The sequence below is a fragment of the Pelophylax lessonae genome (genome assembly GCF_965119305.1).
Source record: "Pelophylax lessonae genome assembly, chromosome: 1".
Classification (NCBI taxonomy): Eukaryota; Metazoa; Chordata; class Amphibia; order Anura; family Ranidae; genus Pelophylax; species Pelophylax lessonae.
Window position 1 is genome coordinate 539840021 of NC_138768.1, and position 19415 is coordinate 539859435.

Sequence of the window (19415 nt, forward strand, 5' to 3'; positions counted from 1 at the left end):
TATCTACTTCTGCATACTAAGGACTGTTACTATCTATGCATTACTATTTCTATCATCTGCACTGTTACATAGATTGCTAGCTCTTGAGTCTACTACCATCTATATCCTTGCACTAAGTTAGCCTCTCTTGTACACTCCATCTGTTGTTCCCTACCACATGTTATTGCACATGATTGCTAACCTATCTACCATCATCTACTACTCTCCTGAACATTACTATTGAGTACTCATCATTGCTATCACAACTCACGCCTGTCCTTTCAGCACATCGCCTCTATACTATCATATACAACCTATCACTCCAGGAACATCTTATTGAGTGTTTGTATATTGTATGCTGAAGCAGGCTGGCCACAATGATGAGTCTGGAGAGCTGGACATGGTGATTCAACACATCTCTACATGACTACTGAGTGGAGATTCTGCAGCTGCAAATCCAACTCTCTAAACAAAACGCTAGAGCGTTACAGATTGAACGAACCCAGGCTTATACGAAGGTTTCACTCCAAATACCCGGAGAGACCAGTGCTATAGGCCTTCCGGAGCCGGCCTTAAGGGGGGGGGGGTACTGTAAGATTCTGGTACCTTTGGTACCCTTATAGGTAATTTCCTTCTTCATATTGCGTCCCACCTTTTCAGGTAGGTGGAACGCATATACCTTTAAGCCGCATGACGTCATCACTAAGCGCCGCTCTGAGCGGCTATTTCAATCGCCGGCTTCTCTCTCACAAATTGTTCGTTCAAACCGCATGGTATACAGCCTTGTCTTACGCTGCCGAAGCCTCCAGCTATTGCCATACCTGGATAGACCGGAACCTCGCTATTGATCCCGTATCTCGCTACCCGATCATTCACTTATTACCGGACCCTTCAGCTTACTAATCTAACTAGTGATAAGTACCCCACAGGGGATTCCTTCCTATCAAACTTATACTATCTACTTCTGCATACTAAGGACTGTTACTATCTATGCATTACTATTTCTATCATCTGCACTGTTACATAGATTGCTAGCTCTTGAGTCTACTACCATCTATATCCTTGCACTAAGTTAGCCTCTCTTGTACACTCCATCTGTTGTTCCCTACCACATGTTATTGCACATGATTGCTAACCTATCTACCATCATCTACTACTCTCCTGAACATTACTATTGAGTACTCATCATTGCTATCACAACTCACGCCTGTCCTTTCAGCACATCACCTCTATACTATCATATACAACCTATCACTCCAGGAACATCTTATTGAGTGTTTGTATATTGTATGCTGAAGCAGGCTGGCCACAATGATGAGTCTGGAGAGTTGGACATGGTGATTCAACACATCTCTACATGACTACTGAGTGGAGATTCTGCAGCTGCAAATCCAACTCTCTAAACAAAACGCTAGAGCGTTACAGTATTGTAGGTATGGGGGTGCTGTATGTTCCTTTTACATATAAGCCTGAGAGGAATAGTGACAGCATCACTACTTCTGTCAGCCCAGTGCTGGAAGCGGCAAGGAGAGGAGAGAGCCGGGAGGAGGTGCAGGCTGTGCTTTCTCTCCCTCCTCCTAATAGGATCACGCATAATGAAGGGGGGGGGGGCACAAATTGGCATCTTTGCCCTGGGCAGTGGATGATCTTGTCCCAGCACTGGTTGTTTGGACTGTCTTCTCACACCTTGGGACTTGGCTAGGCGACCAAGCTGCCTCAAGTGTAAATATATATAGACTTTGATGTGCCTTATTGCCGATGCCATTTGTGAGTACACATTTGTCTTTTTTATACAATAAAGTTATAACAAAGGTAGTTCCTATTCAAAAGAGGGTGACTACGTTCCTACATGTAGCAGAATTCCCAGCCATTGTGCTGGATGTGGGTCCGCCTGGGTTACCGCTAAAAACAACAGCACATTTAAGCATGTTCTCCAAGTGTGAGCTCTGAGACAATGACCAGTCCAGTATCTTTGGGTTTTTAAGTTTATTTAGCAACTTGGATAGGAGAAGGGATGAGTGGGATACTCTTTTGGCTCAACTATGCACAATTCGCTGGGGACAACTGAAAAATGCTTGTTGGCGCTGACTTGATGCCGGTCAACGCCGGTTAACGCCGGCCTGCTGCCTGCTAACACTGAACTGACTTCTGATCACCTCGTTGTGACTTAAACTCCCTTTATAGCTCCCTTTGGCACTCCTTGCTGAGGTAGCTACTTTATCATTGCTGCACTGCTGAACACTTGTGCGCTTCAGGGTCCGCATCTGCACCCTCTCTCATACACTTATCTTCAGGGCTTAGACACTGGCACCCCCTTTCTAAGCCTTCTCTACTGGTTTGCTGGCTCCCGGATCCATCTGACCTTCTGGAGTGGTCCCCTGTCCTAGGCAGACCCCTGGGCAGTTTACAGTACTCACGACACTGCTTTCCTGGAAACCTCTGCCCAGCAGCTCCACTCAGTCCACATTGCACTGGATCCCTCTCTGCAGCTCAGCTCAACCTTCTGTCCTCTAGGACACTTTCCTCATGCTGACAGGAGGAGAGACAGCTGTCACCCTCCTCCTGGGACTCTGCTTCCCGCCAAAGACACCCTGTCACATGCTCCCCTCAGACTTATTTCCCTTCCCAGGATGCATTGCAGCAAAATCTGCCCTCTGGGATAGATAAAAGCCCTGGTGTGCTATTGGTTGGTCAGGTTTCCTCCACTGTCCAATAAGAGCACTCATTGGACATAGTGGGGAGACTCCCCAAGCTCAACAGGCACACCTGGAGAACACATGACAGCCTAGCTGAACAATGAGCCCCCCCAAAAAAAGCAGACAGGGCCTCCCCTATGGTTTTCCTAGCACCTACCTAGGAGGGTGCTGCACACATACAGTGGGATCACAGACAAGAAACTTAGCCACCCTCTAACAGAAAGTGGGAAAGCAAAAAAAAAAAAAAAAAAAAAAGGATTTGTAGATTTGAAAGAGGCTGAGAGCAATGGAAGGGACTTTTTTGAGTTAAGAATACATATGAATAGATTTGTTTAACCACTTCCCACCCTTCCCACCAGCCGTATGCAGAATAACGGCAGGGGGGTTGTTGTATTATCCTGGCCGGGCATCATATGACATCCAGCAGGATAAGCTGCTCGTGCACGCCCGGCGATCGGTGGTGTGGTGTGTCAATCTGACACAGAGCATCTCCGATCTAGGTAAAGAGCCTATGACGTAGGCTCTTTACCACGTGATAAGCTGTTGTGTCCAATCACAGTTGATCACATGGTAACCAGGAAGTGCCGTGTATCTGCTTTCCTCCATTCACACTGACAAGGCGCGGGTAGAAGAGAGCTGATCAGCGGCTTTCCTGACAGGAGGGGGTCTGCGCTGATAAACAGCGCATTGATCATCAGTGCAGACCCATCAGCGATGCCCACCAGTGCCCGCCAGTGATACCTATTAGTGCCCCACCAGTAATGCCCACCTTTAACCATTAAGGATGCTATTCAGTGCTCACCTGTACCCATAAAGGATGGCAATCACATACTTGCCAACTGTCCCTTTTTTCCTGGGACAGTCCCTGCAAATAGGAGCCTGTCCCAGGTAATTTTTATTGTCCCTGGAAGCGCCTGTTAATCAGCCTGCCCATAAATGTTACGCAGAAGTAGTGTTGCTGAATGGGAGACTTATTCCAACTCTGCTACTGTGGCCTTAAGTTTGAAATTCCCTTTTTCATTTCCTGTAATTCTCTCTATACTGTATTGAGTAGACTCTATAATCTGATAAGTGGGCGAGATTAATTATGCAGAGTGGGCGAAGCTTCAGAGAAGTGGGTGTGGTAATTGATAGCTGTGCTGCAAAGTGTCCTTGGAAATTTTTTTTAAATGTTGCCAACTATGCAATCAGTGTCAATAAGTAATGCCAGTCAGTGCCTATCAGTAATGTCTGTCAGTGACTCCTCATCAGTGCCACCCATCAGTGCCTATCAGTGCCTGTCATTGCCGCCCATCAGTGGCCATCATTGCTGCCCATTAGTGCCAATCAGTGCCGCCTATCAGTGCTGTATATCAGTGCCACCTATCAGTGCCTATCAGTGCTGCATATTAGTGCATCCTCATCAGTGCCATCTCATCAGTGCTGCCTCATCAGTGCCCATCAGTGCTGCACCCTCAGTGCCCATCAGTGAAGGAGAAAACATACTTATTTACAAAATTTTATAACAAAAAACAAAGAAAAAAGTTTTTTTTTCAAAATTTTCGATCTTTTTTTATTTGTAGTGCAAAAAATAAACAAGCCAGTGGTGATCAAATACCACCAAAAGAAAGCTCTATTTTTTGAGAAAAAAAGATAACAAAGTTCATATGGGTACAGTGTCGCGTGACCGCGCAATTGTCATTCAAAGTGTGACAGCGCTTATAATTGGTCTGAGCAGGAGGGGGGTAAAAGCACGCTGTATTGAAGTGGTTAAACCAAAGTTTAGTGTCTCTTTAACTCTATAATATTGGCTCTTTGTACCTAGACTTCTAGAGATCACTACACCACAGCTAGAAGAGGGGGGTGAATGTGAAACAGTTGAGATGACAGCTAACTGGCTGCATATTCTATATCAGTGTGATGTGTACTTTGCCTAATGACACACTTTGTAGTACACACCAATGAAGGCAGTACGAACTCTTCTCTCATTCACATTACACTATACAGGCATAGATAAGAGCAGCTCTAGCTGTCATCGCTTACACTCCGCCGGCTCCTCCCCTATCACAGCGCGATGACGTCAGCAAGGAGGACGGCGCGACTGGCAGGCAGGCCGGGCCCGGATGGGTCAGTGTTCCATACGGAGATATAGGTAAGGGTGGGAAGCAGCTGGGGACAAGGGCCAGATAGCGGACAGGTTTACACCTGGCTGTGGTGCTTTGTTACCAGCGCCTGCGCACTAGCGGCTTGTTTCTGTAATCCCATAAAGTATCTCTTCATCCTTGCTTTGTGTGACAGCAGACCAATCCTAGGGCTGTCACGTGACGCCAAAAGAGTTCCACTCTACACCTAAGGCTCCGATCTGACCATTTATAATCCTTCTCTACCTCTCTCCTTCATTGTCCCTCTGATTGATCGTGTAGCTCTCTATAAAGAAATCTGCTATTAAAAGTATACTGAAAACATTACTAAACCCAAAAGGAAATGTATATTCTATTGCAGCTGGCTGTAATGATCTCATGGCAGCATTCCTTTTCTTTTTTAGGCTTCATTGTTTTTCACCTGGTGATCTAGCCAGAAAGTCTGCTGTTTTTCAAAAGAACATGTTGGCCTGAAGATGTAGCAGTCAGGTGCTAGTTTGACACCTGACTGCTACATCTGCAGGCCAACATGTTCTTTTGAAAAACTGCAGACTTTCTGGCCAGATTAATAACAAAGCAGCAAATCATTTAGGCTCCGTTCACATCTAGGCGTTTTGGGGCGTTTTTGGGGCGTTTTTCTGCTCTAGGATCAGCTCTCAAAACGCCCAACAAGACAAATCCTATTCATTTCAATGGCCCCTGTTCACATCTGAGCGTTTTGACGCTGTTTACAAAACGCCCAACGCTCAAAAAAGTACATGAGCTTCTTTTTGGGCAGATTACAGGCGTTTTCCATTGATCTCTATTCAATCTAAAAACGCCTGCACAAAAATCGCGGTAAAAATCGCGGTAAAATCGCGGTAAAAAACGCCGCAAAAATCGCGGTAAAAAACGCGCGAAAAACGCTACGCTCAGGTGTGAATGTAGCCTTAACACTGACATTGGGACTTACAAAGGTTAGCTTTTATTTATCTAAAACCTTTATCCCAAAAGGAAAAACAAAAAATAAAACTGCTTATAAAGTATTAGTTGGAGTTTGGCTTCAGTTTGTTAGTGTATTTAACCACTTTCCGCCAGCCAGCAGCACATAAACTGTGGCAGGTTGGCTCTCTTGCGTGAAAGGACGTACCTGTACGTCGTTTAGTGAAATAGCCAGTAAGGGGCGCGTGCGCGTATTGGCCAGAAGAGGAGCCAATCAGCGGGTCCACCAGCCACCCGCGATTGCTCCCCAGAGAGACAGAACAGCCGCCTGCCTATGTAAACACGGCAGACCTCCGTCCTGTCAGTGATGAACACAGGGATCTTGTGTTCCTGCTATTTAGGAACACAGGTGTCTGTGTTCATCTAGTGCACAGGTGTCAAACACAAGGCCCGCAGGCCGAATGTGGCCCCCCAGGCCATTTCATGTGGCCCTCGCACCTCTCCTGCAGCTGCGACACCTCCCTTGTCTCTGCCCCCACCTTGTCTCTGTAGTTGGTAGCAGAGAGGAAAGAACTCCTTTGCCAGATCCTGCACTCCTCTGTGCAGCTGCAGGAAGGCTCATCTTTGCCCACCCCCCCTTCTCAGCAGAGAGGAGGGCGGAAGTCCTCCTGCACCTCTCTGTGCAGCCGAAACACCATGACTTTGCTTCCCCTGGTCTCAGCATTCAGCAGACCCTGGAAGCAGACTCCAGCCCTCCTCTGGTTCTCCTCCAGACCCTGCACTTCCTCCCAGATCCACCCTCATCTTCTTCCTGGCAGCAGCACAAAGTAAAGGGGTGCATTGTGATGTAAGGAAGGGAGGGTGACTCTTGACTTCTGATGGTGGGGGGGTTCTTGACATCCCATGTAAGGTTGTAAGGGGGCATGGGGTGCTCTGGATATCTAATCTTATAGATATAACTGGCCCTTTGAGGGCAACCATAATACTGATGCAGCCCGCGATAAAATTTGAGTTTGACACCCCTGATCTAGTGAGTCAATTCCCCACACAGTTAGAAAGCACCCCCTAGGAACACATGTAACCCTTTGATCACCCCTGATTTTAACCACTTTCCTGCCAGTGTCATTAGTTCAGTAACAGTGCATATTTTTGGCACTGATTACTGTAGTAATGTCACTGGTTCCTTCAAAAGTCTCAAAAATGTCAGTTAGGTGTCCGATCTGTTTGCCGCAATGTCGCAGTCCCACTAAAAATTGCTGATCGCCGCCATTACTAGTAAAAAAAAATAAATAAAAATGATATAAATCTATTCTCTAGTTTGTAGACGCAATACCAATCCATATACGCTTTTTGGGATTTTTCTGTAGCAGAATACATATTGGCCTAAAATGATGAAAAAATTAGATGTTTTACATTTGTTTTATTGGATATGTTCTATATCAGATAGTAAAAAATATAATTTCTTTGTTGTCTGACAGTTGTCTGTCTTTTTTTTTTTTTTTTCTAGTGCAAAAAATAAAAGCCACAGAGGTGATCAAATACCACCAAAAGAAAGCTCAATTTGTGGGAAAATAAAGACATCAATTTTATTTGGGTAAAGCGTCGCATGACCGCGCAGTTGTCAGTTAAAGTAATGCAGTGCCGTATCGCAAAAAAATGGCCCAGTCATTAAGGGGGTAAAACCTTCCAGTCCAGAAGTGGTTTAAAGCGAAGTAAGTTAATGGGTTTTTTTTGGATTATACTAACCTAGGATGCAGCATCGTTCCAATGCTGCATCTGTCCCCTGCTAGCTCTAAGGCTGAGAACCGAGCAATCAAACACCGCTGATTGCTTGGTTCTCACAGCTCCGTGAGCAGAGAACTGCTGACAGTCAGTCACCGGCTCTCAGCTCTAGCCCCCCACATGCCCAGCGTTGGACTGTGGAGTGGGTGGGAGCAGCCAAATCTGAGCTGAGCTGGTGCTGTTCCAGGTTTCTGGGCAGATCCCAACCATTGGTCGCCATTCTTCCTGAACCCGGACCAGCGCTGTGACGACAGCTGACAGCAGGCTGAAAACGTTACAGGAGTGCAGAATGAACTGCACTCCTGTAATCTACAGGAGAAGTACAGCCAAACGAGCTCTGACTGTACTCCTCCTTTAAATCTGGTAGTACATCTAACACTCCTCTTCCCCCCCCTTCCCTTACACCTACCTGATCCCGATCCAGCAATGTGCATGAGAGCAGTGGCTCTCCTGGATCTGTCCTGCCTCACTGCACAGATTGATAGCCATTGGCTCCCACTGCTGTCAACTAAATTATGTGAAGAGGGAGCAGGGACACAAACCAGGCAGCTCAGGAGCGAGCCCACATGAGTGCCCCCATATGAAGCAGCTTCCTATGGAGGCACTTGCTGAAGAGGAATAGCCAGGAATGCTGGCGGGGGACCCCAGAAGAAGAGGATTGAGGCTGCTCTGTGATAACCCATTACACAGAGCAGGTAAGTATGACACCCAAATCTATTTGTCTACTCCTCACCTCACTCCTTCAGTCTCCTCTTGCATTACTAACTTACTGACATATCAGCATGGATGTCGCACCACTTCCTCAAACTAAATCTCTCTAAAACTGAGCTGGAAAAATTCCCCCCTGCCCATGCCCCCCTCCTTGACTTTTCCATCAAAATCAGTAATGCAACCATCAATCCCTCCCCTCATGCCAGGGTACTAGGTGTAATCCTGGACTATGACCTGTCCTTTCAGCCCCAAATCCAATCATTGTCAAAAGCTTGTAGACTTCACCTCCGCAACATCTCTAAAATTCACCCTTTTTAACAACTGAAACCACCAAGCTACTCATTCACTCCCTTGTTATTTCTCGCCTCTACTATTGCAACTCCCTTCTCATAGGCCTACCACTTCATAGGCTATCCCCTCTTCAGTCTATCATGAACGCTGCTGCCAGGCTTATCCACCTTACCAACCGCTCAGCGTCTGCCTCCCCTCTCTGCCAAACCCTACACTGGCTCCCAATCGCCCATCAAATTAAATTCAAAATACCAACCACAACATACAAAGCCATTCACAAATCACCAATCTTGTCCCCAAATATCACCCAAACCGTCCTCTCCGCTCCTCTCAAGACCTCCTACTCTCAAGCTCCCTTGTCTCCTCCTCCCATGCTCGTCTTCAGGATTTCTCCAGATCCTCTCCCATCCTCTGGAACGCTCTACCTCAACCTGTCAGGCTATCTCCTTCTCTAGCTGCCTTCAGGCGATCCCTGACAACTCATCACTTCAGGGAAGCCTATCACACTGCCAACTAATCTTTGACCTCTTCCATCAGCTCATTCCCCACAGTTACAACCTCTTGTAACACCTGCCCCACCCTATTAGATTGTAAGCTCTTTTTATCAGGGATTACTCTAGTATTTTATTGTATTGTAACTGTATTGTCTCCCTTTTATATTGTAAAGCACTGCATAAACTGTTGGCGCTATTTAAATCCTGTACAGTATAATAATGATAATAATAATGTTTGTTATTTTAAAGAAAAAAGGAACCTTAAGGCCCGGTTCACACTGGGGCGATCCGACTTCCCGGGGCGACCTCCGAGGTCGCGGTACAAGCAGCGCGCCGCGACCTCGGAGCGGCCGGCACGGACTTCATAACATTGAAGTCTATGACGGTCGCTCCGGGTCGCCCCAAAGAAGCTCCGGACCCTTTTTCTAAGTCGGAGCGACTTGTGTCGCTCCTATTAGAACGGGTCCGCAGCTTCCCTATGGAAGGCGACCTACGGCGACCTGTGAGGCAAACAGGTCGCCTCACAGGTCGCCCCAGTGTGAACGGGGACTTAATGTTAGTTTAAAGCCAATTTCCAGCTTGGGAAACAAACGCAGATAATCGGCCCACAGAGGTTACATATAAAAAAACAAAAAAACACTCCAGCTACTATACTAATCTGATCTTGTGTGCTGCAGCATTTAGGAGGACCTGTGTTCCTATAAGAATGAATGGTGTTTGAATTGCTTCCGGACTCTGAACACAACAAATAACATTAGTAAGGCTCTGTTCTTAGCAGCTTGTTTAAATGTTCTGCATGCTCTTTTAACTTATCCCATACAATGCAGTGACTGTTCGCAGAGCAAGCGATTACCTGCGGGGATCATGGTCAGATGCAGGCAAACTGTGTTCAGCCAGGATAACCTGTCCCTAACCGCAGGTAATGGCTGGGTGTGCAGTCACACATAGCTAATGTCATTGCATTGTATGGGCTAAGAGCTGGTTCACATAGGGGCGACCCTACTTGCCGGGGCGACCTGTGAAGTCGCGGTGCACAGCGCGCACCGCGACCTCGGAGCGACATGCACGGACTTCATATCATTGAAGTCAATGCAGGTCGCTCCAGGTCGCCCCAAAGTAGTACAGGACCCTTTTTCTAAGTCGGAGTGACTTGTGTCGCTCCTATTAGAACTGGTCCTGTGCTAATCTATGGCAGACGACCCACGGCGACTTATCAGGCGACCAGGTCGCCTGACAAGTCGCCCCAGTGTGAACCGGCTCTTAGTGTCTCTTCACACACAACTGTCATACTAGCCGCAGAAATTTTGCCAATGTAATTCACAGTTATTTGTAATCACCTGTTAATATATTGTTTATTTATTTTTCAGGGCTCGGAGAAATACCTGCCACCATGCACCAAAAGCTGCTAAAAAGTGCCCACTACATTGAGTTGGGTAGTTACCAGTATTGGCCAGTTCTTCTTCCCAGGGGAATTAGACTTTATACCTATGAACAGATTCCTGTTTTCCTTAAAGATAATCCATACATTACTGATGGATATAGAGCTTATCTACCATCCCGTTTATGTCTAAAAAGGTAAGATAAATAATAACTGCATATTAGACATTTGTTGAAAACTACCTATTGACGTGCGTGTAACCTGGTATCCAAGGGTTGTGCCATATTTTTGGATGATTATCAGCAATGTTTGCTTATGAGATTCATCCGACCAAAGCATTTAGGCGTCTGGATCAAGGATATGTCTTGATCTCTCCTCGTGGATTCCCCTGTCCACCAACAACTGCAGCTCATGTCGGTGAACCTACTCTACTGTATTTTGTTAGCTGATTTTGTTCACCTGATATTCAAAAAGGGGCTCTTTTCAGTACACATGTTGAGGACTATTTGCATCAAATGTTTGTCTACAGAACATCAGTGGTGCAACAAATGCCTTTTGCATATGCCCTTTTGATGTGCAATGCCTCTTTGGTTCTGTAATGAGATATCCAGGGCTTACTAGCTAGAGTTTCAACTCTGCCTCCATCCCGCTTTAAATTGTCATACCTGCTAATGTCCGGGCAAAGACTAGCAGCCCTCTTTGCTGCTCTGGTGCAGCTCCTTTCTCAAGGATCTTGGTTCCAGAGAAGGAGAGATTCTGGGGTTTCAAATCTTTTTGTTTTCAAAACAACAAGAAGCATTCATGCCATTCTGGATCTAGAGGTTTTCAACACCTTCTTTGAAGTATAACATTTCTGCATAGAATCTACAAGGTCAATCATTGCTTTCTGGCCTCTGTGGACATCAAAAAGGCCTACTTGCATATACCCATCATTACCAATTTGTTACCCTTCCTTTTGTTCTATCTCCTCCACCTTGGGTTTTTACCAAAGGTGCTAGCTACTGTACTTGCTTTGCTTTGTTCTCTGGGAATTTCCATAGTGGGATACCTGTATGAGCTGTTGCTGAGGGAACAGTTGACAAATTCTCTGTCAGTCAGTATCCTTTAAACTTCAGAGGTTTGGGTGGATCCAGAGCTCCAACTGTCTTCTCCCATGTTTCAGATGCTACAGTTCAGGAGTCAACTGACCTTCTCATTTTGCACAAATGTCCTGGGCTTAAAGGTGGCTTTCTTTGAAGCCGTTCCATATGCCCAGTTTCACTCCAGACCATGGTAACCCAACAGTGTGGGACCAGAAGGCTCAGCCTATAGATCTACACAACCCACAAAATCATGGCCTAGTGGCTCACAAGACTAGCCTTGGGGTGAGGGTAATCCTTCCCACTGGCCTGGAAGGTTCTAATGACAAATGCAACCCTGATGGGCTGGGGAGGAGTCCTGGACACACCGTGCGAGGGACCTTGATAAAGCGCATGCGCATGAAACGCTTCATCATGACAACAAACACTGTTGCGTTCCACACTGGTTCTGAGAGGTGTCCATCTTTGGTCCTGAGCTTCCGCCTTCTGGCCTGCAGTAACGTCATCTGGGGCACCGGCGAATCCCGGCTTGGCTCGAGTGCACCTACCAGGGAAGAAGCGCTTTCCCCATGCACCCCTGACTGCCGGACCTGAGGAGATTAGCCTATCTACGCCTACACGGTTCCAGTGTGGTGTCGTTTTAGCTTAATCATTGATTTTATTTTCCAATTGTTTTACCCTCCACTTCATGGATAATAAACTGGTATGCTGGTATTCCTGGCTCACCTTGGGCACACTCTGAGTTTGATTCTCCACGGTTCATTGTATCAATCAATCATTACCATCCAGTCTACAGAGCGCTGTCTTCCTTGTTGCCATCACGTTTGCTTCTACAAGGATAGTTTCTGGCCTTAAATTGTAAAGAACCTTTTTTCAAGATAGTCTTGACATGCTAGGTCTATTTTCTTTCCAAGGGGGTTTCTTCTATTTCACCGAGGGGGATAGCACTGATAAGATGAAAATGAATGAAAAACGAATACTTTAGTGAAAGATTTAAAACTCTGTTAAAAACCTCTGTAAGAAAGTACGCTCACATTTCCTGGAGTCTGAGGCACTTACGGACAGATGACATCCTTAGGGGGAGATAAGGAAAGGAAAGGAAAGAGGGTAGCAGATACTGTGGCCAGCAGTGCTGTTGAACAGATTATTGTTCAGTAACACTGCTGGCCAGTGTCTGCACCCCCACTTCCTCTGTTTCTCTGCCCCCTTTGCAGATGTCATCTGTCATCATGTTCCCCAGACTTGAGGAAACTCTCTAACAGAGTATTAGTTCTATTAATTTTTATCTGAGCAGTGCTATACCCTTCTTTCTCCTTTCCCTTTTTTTGTAATTTCTGGGAGTCACTGTAGGGGACAACTTGTCATGTCCTACTATCTCCAGATGGTTTCAGTAGCCCATTATTCTAGGACAAGGATCCACCTTTTACTGTCAAAGCGCACTCCACTAGAGTGGAGCAAGGCTGTCACATAATCTTCTGTTCACACATTGGTCAAATTTTACCAGGCCGACTTCAGGCCTAATCTGAAGCCAGTTTTGGTCTCAAAGTTCTTCAGATGGCTCTTTGAGCTGTATTGGGCCCTGTTATTTAGCCCGTTGTTCACGTGGGACAGTTAGCATTTTTTTGCTGTGTTGCCCGCCCCTCAGCTGGACTGCTTTTGGACATCCCTACGTTCCTGAATTACTCATGCTATGTCTCTTAATGTAAATAAAATAATAGGTGCTTGACTTATTGTAAAATACTTTTCTTGGGAGTACATTAAGGGCCTTGTGAAGTGGCCCTTTAAGGAACCCGACCATAACTTATGCTGTGGCATGACCTCAAAAGAGCTGTTCACCCAAGGCATCCTACAAATCTGTCTGAGCTAAAGCAGTTTTGTAAAAAGAAATGGTCAAAAATTCCTCCTGAACGATTAAACCAGCTACTAACACCAAGGGTTCACTTACATTTTCCTCCTGCACTATGACTGTTTAATGGGTGTGTTCAAAAATACACGAGAAATTAGAATTGTTTGCGCAATATCAGCTTAAGCACATTGTGTTTGTCTATTGTTGACTAAAGCCTCCTACACACTAGGGCTGCAACTAACGATTAATTTGTCTGTCGACTAATCTATCGATTATTTTTCCGATTAGTCGACTAATCTAACGATTATTTAAATTTTTTGTTTTTTTTGCTTAATTTAGTGTTTCTCTGACGTCCTCCGACAGTCGCCGCCTCTTCATATTCGTCACATATGGGGTATTAGACTTTGCTCCGAAGGAGTAGCTAGGCAACAGAATATGTTAACATTAAAACTTTTAACATATCCCACCCTCAAGAGGTGGTCCCCTCAGTCAATACCCTCCTACTTCCTGCAACCATATCTCAGTTTCAATGTCTAGCTTGTCAGGAGTGGCTGGCTCTCTCTGTGCTGGGGCTTTGTGCCCCAGACTCTTTCTTCTTTTTTGATTTTTTGTTTGAGTTTTCTCTCTACCTTTACTTAGCTGTTCTTTTTGTCAGCATTAGTTAGTTCTTCTGATGAAGAGGATCATGCGGGCTGGGTCTCGGGCTGATTCCCCTGGTCGCAGGTCGTGGGTCAGTGGCTTCCCAGCCTGCCATCGAGCATTCAGCCAGGTAACGCTCCTGGCACAGTGAACGACCCATCCCTGTTCGGTGCAGGGATGATTGGTGAGGTGGCTACCTCACTGGACGCTGTGCGGTTTCTTAACCCCCATTCTGTGCGTCTTGTATGCGACTCTCCCTGCCTCATGTGCAGCGGCTTGTTCGCCTGTGCGGGTCCCCCACGCCATTGTGAGGTAAGTGTATCTATGTGGGGACCTGTCTGTCTGGGGGGGTGTCAGTTTGGGACTGTGTAACCTGCCTCTGTTCACACTGTTTGTCTCCCTATCACTCGGCTGCATGCTGTGGGCTGCAAGGGGGGGGGGGGGGAGCTGTGTGACACTGTCTGTGTCAGCCTTGTCAGTGTGAGAAGCTGTGTGCTGTGGGGCATGTTTTGGGCATGTTTGGGCACTTTACAGCGATCGCTGCGGCGATCTGACATGTTTTTTTATGCATGGATGACATGTGTGCATTACTGTACTGTGGAGCGGCGGTTTCGGCGCCAAACGGCGCCATTTTGCCTACACTCGCTCCGGCCGCATGTTCTACATGCATGGCGGCCATTTTCTTGTAGCCTCCCATAGGCTTTCATAGAGCGCCCTGGCAGCATCACTTCCTCTTCTCCAGGAACACCGATCGAGGCAGCAGCAGCGGCGAGGGTCTCCTCAGGTTATATCCTTCTTATCCATTGCCTGTGTCAGTTTTATTGTTCCTGTGGGGGTCTCATTGTGCTTGTGTGTGGTGCGGTGGGCTGCGCTCGCCGCGCTTGTTAAAGGGGCAGTTAACCCTTTATTATCCGGCATTTGTAATAGGGGCAATGGATTCTCAGGAGGGCAAATTTCCTACCGCCTTGGTGGAAAGCCAGGGGACCGCTGTTTCCCCCCCAGGGGGGGATTTAGCCACTATTGTGGCTGGCCTTGCTGCTCAGGTGCAGATGCTGGTGGCTGCTCAATCTACTAAAAGACCCAGAGTTTCTCTTTCCTCTGATTCTGAGGGTGAAGGTGATGGGGCTGTTATGGCGGGGGCCTCCTTATCGGGGTCCCGCTCCTCCCTGGATCTAGTGGGGTCCGAGGTGGAGGCTGAAGTTGAAGGGGTTGATAATTCTCCCCCTGGCTCGCCTGAAGAGCTTGCAATCATGGATGAATTGATTGCTTCCATAAAACAAACGCTGCGTTTGCAGGATGAAGTGTGTCCCCCCGCTGCCTTGGCGGCTTATGGGACGCAGAGAAAACGCAGGACGCCGCAGGTTTTTCCCTGCAATGGAACAATGGCGCAATCTGCGCAAACCTTTTGCTGTACCAAGTAGGTTCAAGCTGCGTTATCCTTTCTCGCCTTCCACTGATGAAAGGTGGTGTGTGCCACCCCCAGTGGATCATGCAATTGCGGTTTTAAACAAATCCACTGCGATTCCTGCAGAGGATTCCCCTGTGTTCCGTGATGCCACGGATAGGAGATTGGAGTCTCTTGCCCGTCATACTTATTCTGTTACGGGTTCTATGCTTAAGGCTCTGTTTGCCTCTCTCATGGCGGCCCAGGTGGTCGCAAGTTGGACGCAGATGCTTAGGCGCGTCCTAGTGGCCGATTCGGCCTCGCCGGCGACCCTGGATATGGTGGATCAAATCCACCAGGGTGTCATGTATCTGTGTGATGCGGACTTGGACCTAGTCCCGTTGGCTGCACGTGTGCACAGCGTGGCGTGATGTTGGTCGGTGGACCAGTCTTCACGTAAGACCTTAGCCAATCTGCCTTATGATGGGTCTCGCCTTTTTGGGGAGTCCTTGGATGTGTTGATTAAGGGGATCACCGGAGGTAAGAGCACTCTCTTGCCCCATTTCCCCAAGGCTAAGGGGGCTTCTGGGAAGAAGCATGCTAATTTTTGGCCCCCTCAGGGGTCCTTTCGTGCCTTTCGGTCGCACTACAAGGGCAAACCGTTCAAAGGTCAAGGCTCTCAGAAGAAGCCCTGGTCTGGAAAACAGAAGTCCGGTCAATCCGGATCCGCAGCCCATAACAGTGCAGCCTGAAGGGGCGCCCTCACCCAGTTTTGGGGTGGGGGGACGCTTGCTCGGTTTTCTTCAGCCCTGGTTGGCCCGCGTGCGGGACAGATGGGTTCAGGAGATCGTTCGATCTGGTTACAAGATCGGGTTTCTCTCTCGGCCGAAGAGCAGATTTTTTCCCTCAAATCTTCAACTGTCTCCAGAGCGTTTACGGGACCTGCACCTGGCGGTGCGGGACCTGAGGGCTCAGGGAGTGGTAGTTCCGGTGCCTCATCGGGACAGATTTCAGGGGTTTTATTCCAATCTGTTCACCGTGCCCAGAAAGGAGGGCAAGGTTCGTCCAATTCTGGACTTGAGGGCTCTGAACCGCTCTGTGCGGGTTCGCAAGTTCCGCATGGAATCCCTGCGGTCGGTGGTGGCTGCCCTGGTTCCGGGGGAATTCATGGCCTCCATCGATTTGAAGGATGCGTATCTTCACATCCCCATTTTCGAGGGTCACCAGAGGTACCTTCGATTCGCCATTGCGGAGGATCACTACCAGTTCGTGGCGTTGCCTTTTGGTCTCGCCTCGGCTCCGCGGGTTTTCACCAAGGTGCTTGCACCGGTTCTGGCATTATTGAGGGCCCAGGGCATTTCTGTCCTGGGATATCTGGACGACATTCTGGTTCGGTCTGCGACCAGCCAGGGTCTGGAGAAGGACCTGTCTGTCACGATGCAAACTCTGCAGGAGTTTGGTTGGATGATAAATTTTCCAAAGTCGACACTGAGTCCGTCGGTTCGTCTTCCCTACCTGGGAATGATTCTGGACTTGGTGCAGGCAAAGGTCTTCCTACCGGAAGACAAACTCAGAACTCTTCAGGAGGAAGTCAGGTCCCTCAGGGACGTTCCGCACTCGTCTCTGCGGACGTGCATGAGATGTCTGGGATTGATGGTCTCGGCCTTCGAGGCGATTCCCTTCGCCCAGTTTCACACGCGGGGTCTCCAAGCGGAGATCCTGTCCATGTGGGACGGGCGACCTCAATCTCTGGATCTTCAAATCTCGTTGAGTCATCGCACCAGAAGAGACCTTCTGTGGTGGCTCCAGTCCCCGATGGTGTCCGGGGGCAAGTCGTTTCATCATTTCGTCCTATCTCGTGGACGGTAATCACCACGGATGCCAGCCTGTCGGGCTGGGGTGGTGTTCTGGGCGTTCTGTCCGCCCAGGGGACTTGGTCGGAGGGGGAGTCCTCCCTTCCGATCAACATTCTGGAATTGCGTGCGATAAATCTCTGTCTTCATCGCTGGACGGACCGGCTGCAGGGCTGCCCGGTTCGGGTGCAGACGGACAATGCCACGGCGGTGGCCTACATCAACCACCAAGGGGGCACCAGGAGTGCCCGAGCGGCTCGAGAAGTGGCCGACATTCTGTCTTGGGCCGAGACTCATGTCCCGGCGATAACGGCGGTTCACATTCCGGGGGTGGAGAACTGGCAGGCGGACTATCTGAGTCGCCAGACCCTGGATCAGGGGGAATGGTCTCTCCACCCGGCTGTCTTCCAGATGTTGTGCGCGAAGTGGGGTCTTCCAGATGTGGACCTGTTCGCGTCTCGTCTCAACAACAAGGTGAGAAGGTTCGTGGTAAGGACGCGCGACCCTCGGGCAGACGCGTCGGACGCGTTAGTGGCCCCGTGGCATCAGTACAGGCTGATGTATGCGTTTCCACCGATTCAGTTGCTGTCCAGGTTCCTTCGCAGGTTACACTCGGAACGCAGCACGGTGATTCTTGTGGCACCGGACTGGCCTCGCCGGTCCTGGTACGCAGACCTCGTGAATCTGGCGGTCGACGCCCCGTGGCGTCTGCCTCTTCGAGACGATCTCCTGTCTCAAGGACAGATATACCATCCTGCTTTACAGTCGCTGGCTTTGACGGCCTGGCTGTTGAGACCGAGGTCCTGAAGGAGAAGGGTCTCTCCCCAGAGGTCGTTCATACCTTGATCAACGTGAGGAAATCTTCCTCGGGGAAGGTTTATTACCGTACTTGGAAGGCCTATTTTGCCTGGTGTGAGTCCAGGGGGTTTTCACCCCGCACGTACTCGGTTTCCCGAGTGCTGTCCTTCCTTCAAACGGGTGTCGATCAGCGTTTGGCGCTGGCTACGATAAAGGGTCAGGTGTCTGCGCTGGCCGTTCTGTTTCAACGTCCCGTGGCTTCCAACTCCTTGGTTGGCACTTTTGTTCAGGGAGTGCGGCATCTGGTTCCTCCTAGGAGGGATCCTCTGCCCACTTGGGACTTGAATCTCGTTTTATCTGTGTTACAACGTGCTCCTTTTGAACAGATCAGGGAGATCTCGTTGTCTATGTTGTCCAAAAAGGTCGCCTTTTTGGTTGCGATCACTTCGGCTCGCAGAGTGTCGGAGCTGGCGGCTTTGTCCTGCAAGTCTCCGTATCTGGTTGTTCATTTGGATAAGGTGGTCTTGCGACCTAATCCTTCTTTTCTTCCGAAGCGAGTTTCGGAATTCCATCTTAATGAGGATATTGTCTTGCCTTCGCTGTGCGCAAAGCCTAAACATCCAAAGGAGGTGAGATTACATTCTTTGGATGTTGTTCGGGCGATAAGGGTTTACCTTAAGTCGACTGAGTCTTTTCGAAAGACGGACTCCTTGTTTGTTCTTCCAGAGGGTCCTCGGAAGGGCATGGCGGCGTCGGCCTCTACCATCGCCAAATGGATCAGGCAGACCATTGAACAGGCCTATGCTTTGCAGGGGAAGGTTCCCCCTGTGCCTGTGAAGGCGCACCCTACTAGATCTCTGAGTACGTCTTGGGCCTGTCGTCATGGGGCTTCTGTAGCCCAGGTGTGTAAGGCGGCGACTTGGTCGACCGTGCACACTTTCACGAAATTTTACAAAGTAGATGTTCAGGCATCGGCGGATGCTTCCTTTGGCCGCAAGGTTCTTAGTGCGGCAATTCCCTAGGGTCCCTTGTTGGGGACCTCTGGCTGTTGGGATAAGTTTTTTTATCCCCTGGTTATTTCTCTTTTCCTGGGTTGTTGCTCCTGTTGAGCACTTGTTTTTCTGTAGCCCAGCTGGTTTCCTTCCTTTGGTAAGGTTCCTTTCTTTGATGCGGAGACTGCGTTGCCTTTCGGCGCGGATGCGTTTCCCACCCCTCATGTTTGCACTGCTTTGGGACGTCCCCATATGTGACGAATATGAAGAGGCGGCGACTGTCGGAGGACGTAAGAGAAAACGGAATTTTTGTAAAATCTTACCTTTAAAATTCCTTTCTCTGAGTCCTCCGACAGTCGCCGCCCCCGCCCCTCTTTTGGGGTTTGGTTGTATACTCTACTGCTATTCCACTGAAACTGAGATATGGTTGCAGGAAGTAGGAGGGTATTGAC

At 48.5% G+C, this 19415-nt stretch overlaps 1 protein-coding gene across 1 annotated transcript in view; it reads left to right on the forward strand.

Moving 5' to 3' along the window:
• The first annotated feature begins 4731 nt into the window (after nt 1-4731).
• PAQR3 (progestin and adipoQ receptor family member 3) overlaps nt 4732-19415 on the forward strand; it is a 62873-nt gene continuing 48189 nt past the window's right edge. The window contains exons 1-2 of the mRNA XM_082253588.1: nt 4732-4806; nt 10362-10569. Of these exons, the coding sequence (XP_082109714.1) occupies nt 10385-10569 (185 nt within the window). The 5' untranslated portion in view covers nt 4732-4806; nt 10362-10384. The remainder of the gene's footprint in view (nt 4807-10361; nt 10570-19415) is intronic.